This window comes from Lepidothrix coronata, unplaced genomic scaffold (genome assembly GCF_001604755.1).
Source record: "Lepidothrix coronata isolate B3197 unplaced genomic scaffold, Lepidothrix_coronata-1.0 Scaffold24, whole genome shotgun sequence".
Taxonomy (NCBI): Eukaryota; Metazoa; Chordata; class Aves; order Passeriformes; family Pipridae; genus Lepidothrix; species Lepidothrix coronata.
In genome coordinates, this window is record NW_016690204.1 from 6,455,680 (window position 1) to 6,469,793 (window position 14,114).

At 42.1% G+C, this 14,114-nt stretch overlaps 2 protein-coding genes across 7 annotated transcripts in view; one reads left to right on the top strand and one right to left on the bottom strand.

Annotated features, from left to right (window-relative positions):
- Positions 1 to 10,603, top strand: part of RMI2 (RecQ mediated genome instability 2) — a 29,719-nt gene extending 19,116 nt beyond the window's left edge. For 2 of the 6 annotated variants that reach the window (XR_001873852.1, XR_001873851.1), the window contains exons 5-7: positions 2,818 to 3,011; positions 4,256 to 4,320; positions 8,936 to 9,048. Coding sequence is in view for 1 of the 6 variants with exons in the window: in XM_017809075.1 (XP_017664564.1) it covers positions 8,131 to 8,392; positions 8,936 to 9,084 (411 nt within the window). In the remaining 5 variants the exon portion in view is untranslated. Of the gene's footprint in view, positions 1 to 2,662; positions 2,738 to 2,817; positions 3,012 to 4,255; positions 4,321 to 4,412; positions 5,670 to 8,130; positions 8,393 to 8,935 lie in introns of those variants that run through there. The other 4 variants (XR_001873854.1, XR_001873855.1, XR_001873853.1 and 1 more) reach the window with 4 other exon arrangements.
- A 1,580-nt stretch (positions 10,604 to 12,183) lies between these two features.
- Positions 12,184 to 14,114, bottom strand: part of LOC108494324 — a 46,923-nt gene continuing 44,992 nt past the window's right edge. The window contains exons 52-53 of the mRNA XM_017808686.1: positions 13,670 to 13,809; positions 12,184 to 12,524 (exon numbers count right to left, since the gene is read on the bottom strand). Coding sequence (XP_017664175.1) covers positions 12,509 to 12,524; positions 13,670 to 13,809 — 156 coding nt within the window. The 3' untranslated portion in view covers positions 12,184 to 12,508. The remainder of the gene's footprint in view (positions 12,525 to 13,669; positions 13,810 to 14,114) is intronic.

A 14,114-nucleotide genomic window follows, 5' to 3' on the forward strand; every position in this document is an offset into this window, starting at 1 on the left:
GACATTTATGAGAAACAGAAGGGAAAGTAGACACAAGCAAAAGGGATGTTCACCAAACACTGCCAGCTTTGAGTAAAATGTGGCACTATTTAAATGAACACTCCTGTGACTCTGAACTTCAGAGATTTTCTTAATAAGGACTGTTCCTCCCAACCTTGCTTTTGCAAGTCATTAGTTACCAGTACTTGGGCTGATACCAAAGGAGCCCCAAATTGTGTAGCATTTTTCAGAAGGCACTGTGGACCCTTCAGAAGAGGGAATACACCGTTCAGTCAGAAGAATCAGTGATTGATTCAGAGCAGTGCTGGTTTTATAAGCAGCATATACTATTATTTATCTGGGCCAGCCAAAGTATTTTGTGAACTCTATCCACATTATGCTGCTGAATCTAACCTAGAGACCAGAATGCTTAATTTTACTGGGCAGGGAGGAGCAGTGGAACTGGAGAGTGACTGGGGCCAGCCCAGTTGCATTTGAAAAATGTCTGCACTAAGCTATTAATTCCTCCATTAATTTGGTTAACTGTTGCTGACCAACCTGGATGGAGGTAAAAAAAAGGGCCTGGAAAATACTTTTGCTGTTGCAAATACCCAAGTATTTGATTTCACAGAAATGACTGTAAAACAGATTGCATTCAATGACAGCATGAATGCAATACTGACTGTGCTTCAGCCTCCTTAGCTGCACTGATGAGTGCTGGAAGCTCTTGTGGTCTGGAGTGGACTGACACACCACTGAGTTCCCAGCAAAGGAAGAGCCAGAGGCACCAGGATGCAAATAAATCAGTGGCCTGTGTCAAACAGTGGGGTCAACTGCTCAGTTCTCCCTCTGCCTTAAAATCTGTGAAAACAACAAAAATTAAAATACCTAACCCACACCTGTAAGGGTTATTAGTAATCACAGTATTATCTTTATAAGAGTCTAGATAATGTATAGGCAAATCAGAGATATCTGTAGATAAGAAAAAGAAACCAATATGTGCCTTTCACTTTCACCCTGTATGATTTCTCATAAATGAAGCTGTAACCGGCAACGGAGCCCAAGGACTCTGATGAGCTTTGCCTTGCAAATCTGAGGTCGTGCACTGCCCTTTTCTGTTCTAAAGTGTCTATTGTCTGAAATTCGTATTGGTTCAAATTGCAGCAGAGCTACAGCTCTTCAAATGCTCCTGTGCAAAATTTGAAATGACTTGAACGTAAGTGCTCGATGTTTGGAACATCCAGACTCCAAAGGTGCAACCAAAAATGTGCACACACTGTCCTGCCAGCTCTGCACAGCCACTCCGTGCTCTGTGATGTTTGCATGGATGTTAGGCACCATCTGCACTGAACTGATGTCTCCTTCTCGGCTCTTAAAGTATTGACAGTTTCTATTTTGAACAAACAAGCACTGATGGCTTTTGCAATAGAGTGCACTACTGCAGGTCTGGTTTTGTGGGCTTGTCAGGTTTTGAAAATAGGGTGTACTGGGTTTGCATTTATCATTCATTGCTGCTTTTCATGACAAGCTGAAAGCTTGTGCATTTTTGGCTTCAATATTTTTTAATCCCCAAAGAGTCACTTTTTGGTTGTATTTGAATTTCAAGTCTCAGTTTTGTTGTTTAGTTTGGAGGCTGCCCTATATAGAGCTACATTTAGAAACAATGGTTGTGTTGCACAGCTATGTACCTTTTAGCCATCCACAAAAAGTCATATATTTTTAATTCACTGATAAGTGTTTAAATATATTCAGGTACATAAGTGTTCATATAGTTGCCTCACTGCAGTCTTCACACAACCACTAGTTCAGTAGAAAGGTCAGGTTATCCATCCATAAAAAGTTATTTTAATATTTTTCCTGGAAGTAGGTCCTTTTCACAATTTCTTTGTATGTTCCTCTGTTTCATGTTGTTTTGCTGTTTAGTTCATAGCACAAGGTCTAAAGTCTCATGGAATGAGGTGGTTAAAATCTTGGAGCACCAGTAGATTTATTTAACTTAACAAAAACTGAATACCATCAGGTGCTCATGGATCAATTGTCAGTGATGGCTGTTCAAGACATTGAATGGCAACAATAAAAGTCTGACCTTCATTCCATCAAATTGATATTTGACCCAGCATATTCTGAGCTGAGTGGAGAGAGATGGATCTTAAATAGAGAGCTTCAATACAGTGCTTAATGTAAGGTGCTGTACAGACTGCAAACTAGAACCTGTGATTAAAATGACTTAAATCAAGAGGTGGAGGCAGTTTGTGACATTTTAATGTCAAATTATATTTTAAAATGTGGCATTTCCATATGGGTCATAGAGGTTTTTCTAAGATGAACTGATGATATGCCTCCCCATTGGTTCATACAATCTCATGTCTTTTGATTATTTTAAGAAATTAGAGAAGCCTGAGAATGTGAAAACATGCTTCAGCAATTATGCATTGAGTGTTCTGATTTGGAAGAATGTGATTTTATTTGACATTTTATATCTTCTCTTAGACCTATGGAAATAGGCCTTGTATAGCCTGTACACTGATATGACTTTAATCCAAAATTAACTTTCCAACATTTGTTCATTCATTCATTCATTCATTCACTCATGCCAGTAGTGGGGGAGCAGGCTGCTATTTGTAGGGGTATGGCAGTAAATCCAGGCCTGTAACTACTTCTGGTTTTGAACCTTGCTTTACAGAATGAACACCACAATGTAAGAAATTGAAAACTCAAGCTTCTTTAGGTCCCAGTCCACCTAAGCACATAAAAACATGTAAGTGCTATTACTGAGCAGCTTTAAACAGAAGTTTCACTGCTGTCGATTTCCTCTTTAGATTGTTTTTGCTTTTTCAGTCATTCAGCTGTGTGTCCTGAATTCACACCCGGGGTCCCCCCTGCAGAGCAGCACGAGGCCAGCTGTGCCTTCAGCTGGGATTTTTGCTTTTGCTTTCTGAAGTACCAATACCAGAGCCTTCCTGCTCAGCCCTTGGCAGTTCCTCCTTTCAAGGCCGTTTCTGCTCTTCCTCTGATGTTTCTGCCAGCACCAGGTGGGTCAGAGGACCATTGCTCTATCCAGTTTCTGAAGAGGATGCCAGTGCTGTTAGTGACCTGTGTCTAGTCCAGGATCCTTTTTATCTGCACCCCTGGACAAAGCTTTAGTCACAGCCTCATGGAAAATAAATGCAGCCATTTTACATGGAGATTCTCTGATCTCAGAGCAAAATTTTATTAGTCAAGGACAGGCACCACATATGTGTCCTAGGTGATACTCATGGGAATACAAGTAACAGAACTGGCTAAAGCATAGGGAATAGTGAGAGCAATTCACTTTTCACACAAATTGTCAGTGACAGTAAAAGAGCTGATGGTCTCCTTGGTCGTGTAACCTGCAGCCACTACCAAACCTGCTATTAAATATCCATATCCTGAAGACTCTGCAAAATAGTACCTCACACAGCAACAGAGGGGAGGGCTTTCTCCTCTCTGGCTCCCTGTAACTCTTGGAGGCTCACCTCAAACTTTCATGTTCAAATAGCTTGATATTAATCTCAAAATTCCTTAAGTTTTTTTGTGTGCGTGTAATGTGAGATTGGTTTAAAATTCCTGAGTCTTATATTTAAACTCTGAACGCCTTTTAATCCTGTTCTAACATTTTATTAATTTGAAATTACCTTGAGTGGTGGTGGTGGTGGTGTAGCTGTGATGCTTTCAGTTTAAACAAGATCAGCTTTGTAGGGAGAGATGGTCTCTTTGACTGGACCTCAGAAGGATTTTGCCTGCTTGAAAATTTGACTATTAGTAAATGCCTCTCCCTACTAAGCACCAGAAATTTGTTTCATGAATCTTTGAAGAGGCGTTGAACATTGCAGAATCCTGGCAATGTATGCTCTGGAATGGCTGTAACTTCTCAGCTTTACTGGCTTCTCTGTATGTTTCTAATAGTTGACACCTCAGATTTTAAGACTTTGAAAGTAAAAGGCCCCTCTTCTGGTTACTTCTCTTTGGGAAAATTGTTTTGCTCCCACATCACTGGATGAACTGGATGTTAACGATGCTAACTGGGGTGTATTTATGCAGAGGCAGCAGCTGTCAAGGGAAGACACTGTGATCTGTATTCCCCAACACTGCTTACAGGGACTCTCTAATTCTTTTATGAAGTGAAATGAAGCAGAAAGGCTGAACAAATGAAATCTTCTGACTACTGGCTTCGCTTCAGTCGGGATGAAGATCTAACGCTTTGGATGCCATTCATATTTCCTGTTTAAAAAGAGTTCTTTTTTTTCTTGAGCAGGAGTTTGAGTAAGCCCATCTGGAAGCCAGCTTTGCAGACTACTCCCAGAGCAGCAAGCAACACTGGTAAAGTAAAGACTACAATTAATTTTTTTTTTTCTTTAATCATGTCATAGTCCTATTCCATAGAACACCAATTTATTTTGGTTCCATACCAGCATATTTATACCGTGGAAAAAAGCAAACAGGTGACACCCACTTCTGCAGAACACCACTGGAGCTCTCTAAGCATTTCCTCTGAGTATTCTTTGTAAGTGAAATGAGTCAGCGAAGTGGGAGAGCATTGCTCTGTGTTCAGAGCCTGCAGGCTCCCCTCAGCAGGGGCCTGTGGTGAGTGACAGGAACTGGTTAAGTTTGCGTGATGGTGAGAGCAATGAAATAATTTCTCATGCTAAGGCTGGCTGTACAAGCTGAGGTTTCCACCCTCTCTGAGGAGATGATGTTTTTCTCTGCCACACACTGGGTGCAGCTGTCAGCTCCTGGCAGCTGCAGGAAGGCTCTTGCCGTAATCCCCTGCGGATTCCACTAAACATAAGCTAACATGCAACGTATAGCATCTGTATTAGGTTCTCAAGTAGGATTTGCCATGAAAGTTATGTTAATTCATCTTATCTTAGCGTGACTCGCCTGCAGTTTGGGCTGGATGACTCTGTGGGAGAGGCCAGACTCTTCTTGTTGTTGTAAGTAGTGGGATTAGGATGTCTGCTGCTCACATTCACCTGCCTTTTTGAAAATCACTTCTAAAATGCCACTTATTCAGAGCTCCCTGCTAACTTTGGCAGCTTGAATCTGGAGTTTTCCTGTTTTAGCAGATGACTTTGCTGGCTCCAGGTCTTTTGAAATTCCTGGACAAACACAATTTAGGATCCATACTGCCAGACTGATCAGTCCCAAAGCATGAATTACAAGCAGCGGAAGCTCAGGTTAGGGATGTATATATGACTGAGTTCCAACCCATTTATTCCAACTCATTGATCTGTTAATTTCCAATAATTAATTAAATTCAGTGATGATGTGATAGGTAGTCTGAAAAAAAAAACCTTGAAGGATGAAGATGGTTTTCCAGACTTCAGTCAGCATGTCCACATTGCATCTTTTATGCAGTACAAAACAAACACCAGGAACAACTGAACTTTATATTCTTGTGTTTGTTTCATATAGTTCTGTGTGCAGTATAAGAAAATAAATCTAAACTAGTATGTATCTTCTAAAGCTCAAGCCTGATACTTGTCTGTGCTAAAAGTTGCCCTTCAGCGAATTTTCTTAGAAATACCAGGAAAAGGAAGACAGTCAGTCTCAGACTCCTCCATTACAGAGTAATGCATTAGTACAAAGTACAAATCTTAAAAACAACCCCAAAAACCTAAAACTTCGTTTGAAACACAGTTAGTGACTTCTCAGTGCTAGGAAAGTGAAACAGAAATAAAATTGAAGAACCTTTTCTGTACACTTTGACCCTTGGACTGGGGTGGAGGTATTTTTTAAAACTCCTTTGGGTAGGATGAAAGGCTGTAATAGATCAGAACTTCTGGCCGAGGGAAAGGAGGATTTTTGTGCTTATGTAATATCAGCCTTTTACCAAAATTAGAGAGGGGAGCAGAGAATTTCTTCCATTTTAAGTAGTACTGTCAGTAAGAGCACAGAAAGGTCTGAGCTGGACAGAAAATTTCTAATTGCAGCTTCTTTGGAAATCGCTTTTCACCGAGATCTGGGGTCAAATTCTTTTCTAAGGTCTCTTGGCACCATACCAACAAAACAGTGCCAGTGTAATTGAGGGAGCCCTGGCTCCTGCTATGCTCTGCACTGTTATCCAGGTGTAGTTTGACCTTTGTGTTTTACCCATACTGTGACCATCTCACATGCACGTCAGTGTGAGGAATAATGTCCTTGAAGATTGCTGTGAAGAGAGGCACCCATTGTAGTAGCAGGCAGAAGAAGTTTGATTCCTTTCTTTTAATCTGTGCAAACCAAAACTCTGTCTCACCCAGGGTGCTCTCAGGAAATCCGCTCATGTTTAACCCACTGTAATTTACAGCCTGTCAGGCACCAACTCATTGCCTTTTCCAACTGTGTGTTGAGCTTCCTCTGCTCCCCTTAAATCAGAGGATTATCACTGTGGGGTCACCTCCAGAAACCAGTCTGTTGAGGCATCAGACTTTCCTTGCAGCTTCGGAATGTGTCTCTGTGCTTGGCTGAGACAGTTCTTTGGTAAGAGCTTTGCAGATAATTCAGTGCAATTTTGCATTTTACTGAAAGACAAGGATTTTCTGGTTTGGGAAAACAAATCCATTTCTTGATGCAGATTGCCAGCACTTCTGCCCTTCTTATAACACAGTTTCTAGAAGGCAAATCCTTTAAAAGGGACCTTTTAGTCTCTCCTGAAGATTACACTCTTGTAGGGGTCTTGCCTTCATCTGTAGATTTAATGGCTTAATAAGCATTAGACCCTCCTGTTATGCAGTAACAAATAGGAATACAATACTTTTATCAATATTTGGCACAATTAATTTTTTTTTATGTGAAACTAAATATTGATGTTGTCAAGTGACTGCAGCTCAGGGACATAAATTACAAATATTCTTCTCCTATGAGCCTTGCTCAAATTTTGCATTCACATACAGTAACCATCTAATGTCTTTCTATTCCTGTAAGCCATATTATTTGATTGCCAGATTACATGGTTCTGTATTGTGCTTAGATGTCAGTGTTTTTATTGTTATTACCAATATTATCTTTTATCCTTACTGTAAGTGGTAACAAAAAGTTAACTGCTTCCTTACACTATAAAAAGAATAAAGTCCCATTTACAGAATATCTCTAAACAGAAAATATCTCTGGAAAAAAGATATACGAATAAATAATTCACAACATCATGGGTGAGTAGAAAAAAAAGGTTTTGATGTATTTTGCTACTCAAAATAAAACCAGATATTTTAAACTGGCTATTTTAGTGGAGAACAAAAGCTCTTTTAAAGAAGAATGATTGCAGGGGAGTCAGTTCTCTGTGCATTTTTACCCGTTCTGCACTTTTGTTGGTAACAGGACTTGTGACATTGATTAATCCATCCCCTTGGTTTTCCCGGTTCTTTTCTCTGTTCCATCCTCCTGCTTTTGCATTAGCTTATTTCTTGGCTTATTTTCTAAAGAAAATGTCAACCCACCCACCCACCCAAGAGAAACCATAACATTTCAAGGATTTCAGGCTGCGGCAAAGCGAATTAGCCTGTCTGTAATATAAACAGACAGCAAATAAATTCTTGAAGGCCTTGGAATTAAAGTCTCCCATCTTAAAACCCCCCATACTTTCAGTACATTACACTCCAGATTTCCACATAGGTGGAATAAGTATACAATAATAATTATCCCGAGAGCATCCCTGGGAAAATCAGGACGGGCATTTTCCTGTTTTCTCATGAAACCGGAGGAGCTCCATCAACTGCAGTAAACATCGAGCGGCGACAGAACCCCCGGGCCGGCTCGGGAGGGCTCACACCGGCTGGGGCCAAAGAGCAGAGCGGGGCCTGCAGGGCGGGGCCGAGTCACAGCGAACGGTATCACATTACTCAATCAGACTTTTTTAGTTTTTTGCACGTTAAGGAGCCGATCCTGAGCCGAATTCAGGCAAAGCGAGGACCAGCCTGGCGCCGGGTGCTCCATCCCGGTGTGGGGGTGCCGGCTCGGTGCAGCCGCTGTGGTCAATGAGAACCACCTGGGGACACGATGAGCCCCGGGCCCGGCCCAGCGCGGTGTGTACTGACAGCACCGCTCCCACAGCTGCAGCCCCGGAGCCTCGTTAGCGCAGCGCTCCGGCCGCCCCTGAGGCGCCGCCGGGGCGGGCCCCGCGCTCTGCCCGCCCTTCCCGCCCTCGGCCGCAGCATGGCCGGGGAGGCGGCGGGCCCGCCGGTGAAGGTGCTGTCGGCCCAGCTGCGGCGGGCGGAGCGGGGCGCGGGCGGGACGTGGCTGCTGGGCCGGGCGGGCCGGGCGCCGCTGGCGCTGCGGGCCGTGTGGATGCAGGGCACGGTGCTGGAGGTGCAGCGCGGCGCCCGCGGCGGCTCGGCCCGGCTGCGGGACCCCAGCGGCGCCTTCACCGTGCTGGGCGTGGAGCAGGTGCCGCAGGGCCGGCCGTGCCTCAGCGCAGGTACCGGGGGCGGCGGGACCCCGCGGAACCGCGCTTTCCCTGCCCGGGCCTGTTCCGGCGGAGCTCGGCACATCCCGGCCCCTGGGAGGTGTCGCTCCCCACGCGGGAGCCCAGGAACAGGGATAGGAATTTTTTCCCCCCCTATTTTTCCTCCTTCTGCCCCTCACGTGTAGCGTCAGATGCACTGGAGAAGTGTTGGACTGCGGCGCTGCAGGAGTTGTGGCCCAAAACAGGCACTTGGCCTAAATTTTCAGTCTTCTCAGTTGCCCTCCGCCCACTTACGCACTAGAGGGACAAATTGTGTGCTTGTTTGGCTCTTGTTGTACGTGAAAATCTAGTCAAATCTGCTGTAAAAGTGGCTGTACAGATAACCAAGCCTTTTTTCCCTGAAATTCAGTTCTAGACAGTCTTCGAGCCTTGAGTTTTCTTGCAAGTATCAGCAGCTTCAATTCACAGTGTTTAATTGGCTTTAAATAATTTGCATTATGAATTAAAATGAATATACAAAGGTTAATTTAATTTTACGCTTGCTTATTTTTTTAGGGAAATATGTAATGGTGATGGGTGTGGTGCGGTCCTGCAGTCCTGAGCCTGTTCTTCGAGCAATAAAGATGACAGATCTCTCCGAAAACCCCGTGCATAAGGATATGTGGAGCCTTGAAGTGGAGGAGTTGCAGAGAATCATCCCCTAGATACTGTTTTTCTGCCTAAAATAACTGGAAATGTACTTTCTTGGTGTCAGACTATTCTGTGTGTTTGTGGTTTCAACCAACCACCAGTTACTCTTGGAGTAAACCAAAGTGAGAAGTCGGACTCAGAGTCAAGTGTAGGGATCAGTGCTTATCTGATAATAACTGCGATGTTCATGTCTTCCACTGTCTCTTTTTACACAAACAGATTTGAGAAACACCTGTTTGATGTTTTAAGTGAGGTGTCCATGCTGTTAGGAATGCTCCATGTTTCTGTGTTAGTTGCTGCTCCTGGGAGCATGTGTTGAGGGCGTCATTCCTACAGCAGGGCGGGTGTTCTTGGCAGCAAGGGCTGCGCAGAACTCATGTTGCCAGGGTGAACTCAATACCTGGAACGAAGGCAAAATGTGTTTCAGTCTATTTAGATTGTGGTTGGAAATAACATCTTTGCCTGTATTTTCTCTTTCAGTAATGACCACGTCAGTAAACTCCGCTTGTAAGACAGATGTCTCTTGGTAACCATAAAGCAGAATGTTGTACTTAAAAACCTCTCTGGTTTCTGAAATATTGAAAGTGGTACAGTAATGACCCCTGTGTTCCAGTGAAGTGAAATAAACTGAAAAGTCATTATGCAGGATTCCCTGGAATAGGTTCTCCAAGATGCAAATATGTTTACCACCTTATGAAACAAGCTTTCTGCCCCTAAGTGTATTTTTCTCTTTGAAGGTTTCTTGTTCCAATGCTATTTTTAGCTGTTTAGATCATTCTAAAATATATTTTATTTTTATCTTTCTTTCTTCCTTGTGTGGGAGAACACAAAAGTATGACATCAAAACACCTTTAAAAAGAAGAAATGTTACTACTATTTATTTTCCCTTTTGTCTAAAGAGAGCTTGAATCCTGAAGAATATATTGCATTTTCTGTGTGGAATAGCTTTGTGGTTTGGGACTGTGTTGTCCGGGAATACAGCTGTGTTAATTGGGAATGCATGTCAGAAGGGAAGGTGATTTCTGATTGAACAGTACAATTTGAGAACCAGGTGATGGTAACTACGTTTTTTAATTGTGAGGTTATGTTTTCAAAGCATGTGGAAATTAAATAGTCTCCTTTAAAGATTTCAGATCTTTGTAGATGAAGGACTGGATTTCAGAGTGCAATTCCCAGCCTTGAGTTTGATATTCCAAATGAGACCACATTAGAGACAGTAGGATAATGGAAGTCCTGTGCTCTGAGACCCTGCTCACGTAATACCAATAGACAGAGATACAGAGTTTTGATAATCTGGGTTTATTTACTGTTTTAAATCCTGAGGGAAAAAAATCCACTTGTGGAATGCTGTAGCCTTTTAGAAATGATCCATGTGGTCAGCATGTTGACTAGCAACTGTTCTTGCTGATGATAGTTTTCCATCTGAATGCTTCTTATGCAAGGAATCTGAAGCTTGTTCCAGATATGTTCACCTTGCCATGCTTTCTAACCAGGCAGTAAAACCCTGGAAATAAACAGCAAAAATCCTGAAAATGAACAGCTAAAACTGCTGCACCCTTGCTAGTGTCTGTGAATTTACAGAATTAAACGTAGCTTGCCATCTGGCAGTGATTCGTATTTACTGAATGCATTCGAAAAGTTGTATTGATGTAGGATTAGATTGTATTTAGGTAGGGCTGGATCGGATCTGGACGTGAAAGGCATAACCTGGGAACAGCTCAGAGGTAACCAGCAACAGCTGAGGGCAATGGCTGTAGTTTAAAATGTTTATTGGGGGTGAAATGGTGTCTTTATCACCGGTGATAAGTTAGGTGCAGCTTTCAGGAGACCTGGTGTCTGCATCCAGCTCAGTGCTGCTGTTTGCAGTTAACATTTAGTTAAACTTCTGTTTATTGCTGACTGAGCTTTTCTGAATCTTTTCCTCTACCTGCTTACATTTTACTTTGTTCTTGCAACTGTCACCTCAGGATTTTTTCAAAGGTGCTCGGTGTGCTTAGCTGGGGAGTGAAATGACATTCAGTGACTGGGGAGAAGATGATGCGGTTTTTTGAATCACTAACTGATATAAATACTCTTTAACTTTCAGAAATATTTCATACAGTTTTGGCTTCTCTGTAAGAGTGCAGTTAGAAAATTACTACAGAGGAGGACTTGATTTCTACTGTGTTTTATACAGCAGCATCTGATGTGTGTGGAAATCCTAACAAGTGCAGGGTTTTTTCCTGACTAGTGTGGGGATCATGTTTTAGTTAGAATGTGTCACGCTAGGGAGTTCAGTGTTCAGGAAGAGAATGTGGCTGAAAGCAGCATCCACGAGGTAACAGAGGCCCGTGCTGGGTTTGTCTGTGAGCCATTCAAACCCAGCCAATTCCAGCTCTGTAGATCAGTACAGGTTTATATTCTTATGAATAATCAATAAAAATGTACTCCAGCATAATAATAAGGAAGTCAAATGTTTATTAGCATTATCTCCTAGTTCAGAACACCATTATTTCAACGTTTGCATGTTATGTAAAGACATGGGAAGGATTTTGCAGTGTTAACCTTTTGCTGAGGAATAGCTGCCTTCCAGGTATGGGTGGAGAAAGGTAATGCATTTCTTTAATCAATAGACTTAAAATATAAAAGGATTTAACAGATAAGACGTTTTCACACAACAACAGCTATAGCACCTTAAGGCTACTTTATGGGTTGGATAGATATCAATCACCCTTTCCAAACACATCAGCTGATTTCTGAGAAAGGGCTTCTAAAGGCACAAAGGGAGAACGTGAAACTGGTACACAGATACCAAGAAGGGTGTTTCTCATTTAACAGTGTACACGTTAGTAAGGGAAAAATCAGCCAGCATAAAAATGAGAAAATTATCAAGTGCTTTCAATTATTTAACCATCTTATTTCTACTGTAGCTCTCATGTGTTGGAGCACTTCCCTTGAAAAAAAAAAAAAAAGATAACTTTGTCCAGAACTGCTGAACAGCAGAGTTTCATTTCTGGAGAAAAAAGAAGTCAGCATCTCTGCTGACTCAAAGCTGATAATGCTGCTTTCACAAAGTATTCCACTTGTACTAATCTGAGCTGGAAGAGACCTTTTGTCAGCATTTAAATGTATTTATGCTATGGTTCAAGGCTTGTGGAGACACAATTTTGCCACTGAATGGGAGAATTCTTTTAAAGTAATTGATACTATTACTTTCAATTTCCTTTGGTTGATTATAGTTTCTTGTCAGTATACTGAAATAATTCCTCTTGCCCTCAGGGGTTCTGGTGGAAAGCTTTCCTTTTATACTATATGTGCTTCATTATATTCATTGTCTAACACTAATGCATTTGCACTGCTACTGTTCTCCTGCTCCTGCCTCTAGCTTGTCTACCTAAAATAACTTCTATTTTTGGGTGCTGAAAGGGTTCTTCCATCTCCAGGGCTGGTATGTGCCATTCAGAACAGGCTCAAGCTGAAATGAAGAAGAGATGAAATCCAGGTAAGTGGTTAGTAAGTACAAGTGACATGTAATGCAACCGGTTATTACTCTGAATTACAAGAATCTAGGAAGGGAAAAATAGCATCAAATACATTTATGACATCAACAAGCTGTGGGAAAAGTACTCCAGCGTTTTAGATACAGTTTTATCTTGGATATGCTAAACTGAAAGAAAGATGTAGGATTCTTTCACGTTTGATAAATTCACGTTTAGGAGAGAAAGAGCAGCATTATGTCTGAAGTTTGGCATTATGTCTGGGCTCTGGCTAGTTCAGCTATTCAGTGGAAGATCCTTGACAAGAGTGAATTTCTAGGAAGTGGTGCAGAGGTGGTTACTCCAGACAGACACTTTCTGTTTGGTTCTTTGACCATGGCTGGCTGTCGGTTACTGTGCGTGACTGGACTGGCCACGACAGAGTCTTTCACTGTGTCAAACCCAACTCTCCCTTACTGTAGTTTGGTCTGTTACACTTCCTTCTCTTTAGTGTGTTTACATATTTAGAGACTTTACTCATGTTAAGCCTCAGCCCTTCAATTTTTTCCCCATGACTGTTCTCAATTAGTTCACAGTTTAAGTAAAACATGGTGTCCAAAACTGGATACAAAAGATGAATAAAGAATTATTTCTTGTCTTAAATATGTTTATTCTTGTATACATCCCCAGTGTACTTTGCTTGTTTAAGAGCATGCTTTAATAGCATGTTATTGATAACTGAGCTTGTGATCCACTTTCATTCCAATCCCTTTCTTCAGATGGGATAATATAAACCAGCAGCACTAGCTGACTTCAATCATTCAGCTACCAAGCCGTTCTAAAACTCTGTTTTCAACTGGATATTCAGACTTAGATTTAACAAAATTTGTCTCTGTATTTCATATTCATGTGTAGAAGTTTATATAAGAGTGTGAAGTGGGTGGGCTGTGGTGTGCTGGTGAGGGAACAGCAGGAAGGGGAGATAGCCAAGGAGCAAGACAACTGTTCCAGGAACACTCAGTTTTGCTCATTCCCACAGTCAGGTTCATTAGTTTTATTTTCTCATGCATTCTTGAATTACAGACGTGTAAGTACTAGAGCAATGCAGTCAGAATATTCAGGAGGGAAAAGAAATGAAACTCACCACTGTGGAGGGATTTCCACAGGGACAAAATTCCGGTTGCACAGATGAACAAAAGCTGCTGCTGAGCTGCAGGCAGCCCCCGGGGCCGGGGACTCGCAGGTGTCCTGTGTACACATGGTGTAGAAGGGCTCGGGGTCCACCTTAACACAAAGGGATTGTTTAGGGGAGCAGGGGGCACCTGCAGCTGGACCCAAAGGTTTGATGTGGGTCTCCCTCCCCCTGCCTCATTAGGGCCATTCATAAACCTTTATTCTCTTCCTAACATTGAGGGGGTTATTTCTATTTCCAGATTCTAGACCTGTATTCTGAAGAGTGGTGCAATCATGCCTCTACTCTGTGGATGTCAAGGACCTCAATTTATATGTATGGTGATAATAACAGCTTTTTTTTTTTTATGTCTGGATTGCTGTTCTGATTATTCTAAAGTAATCCATGACTAAACTTC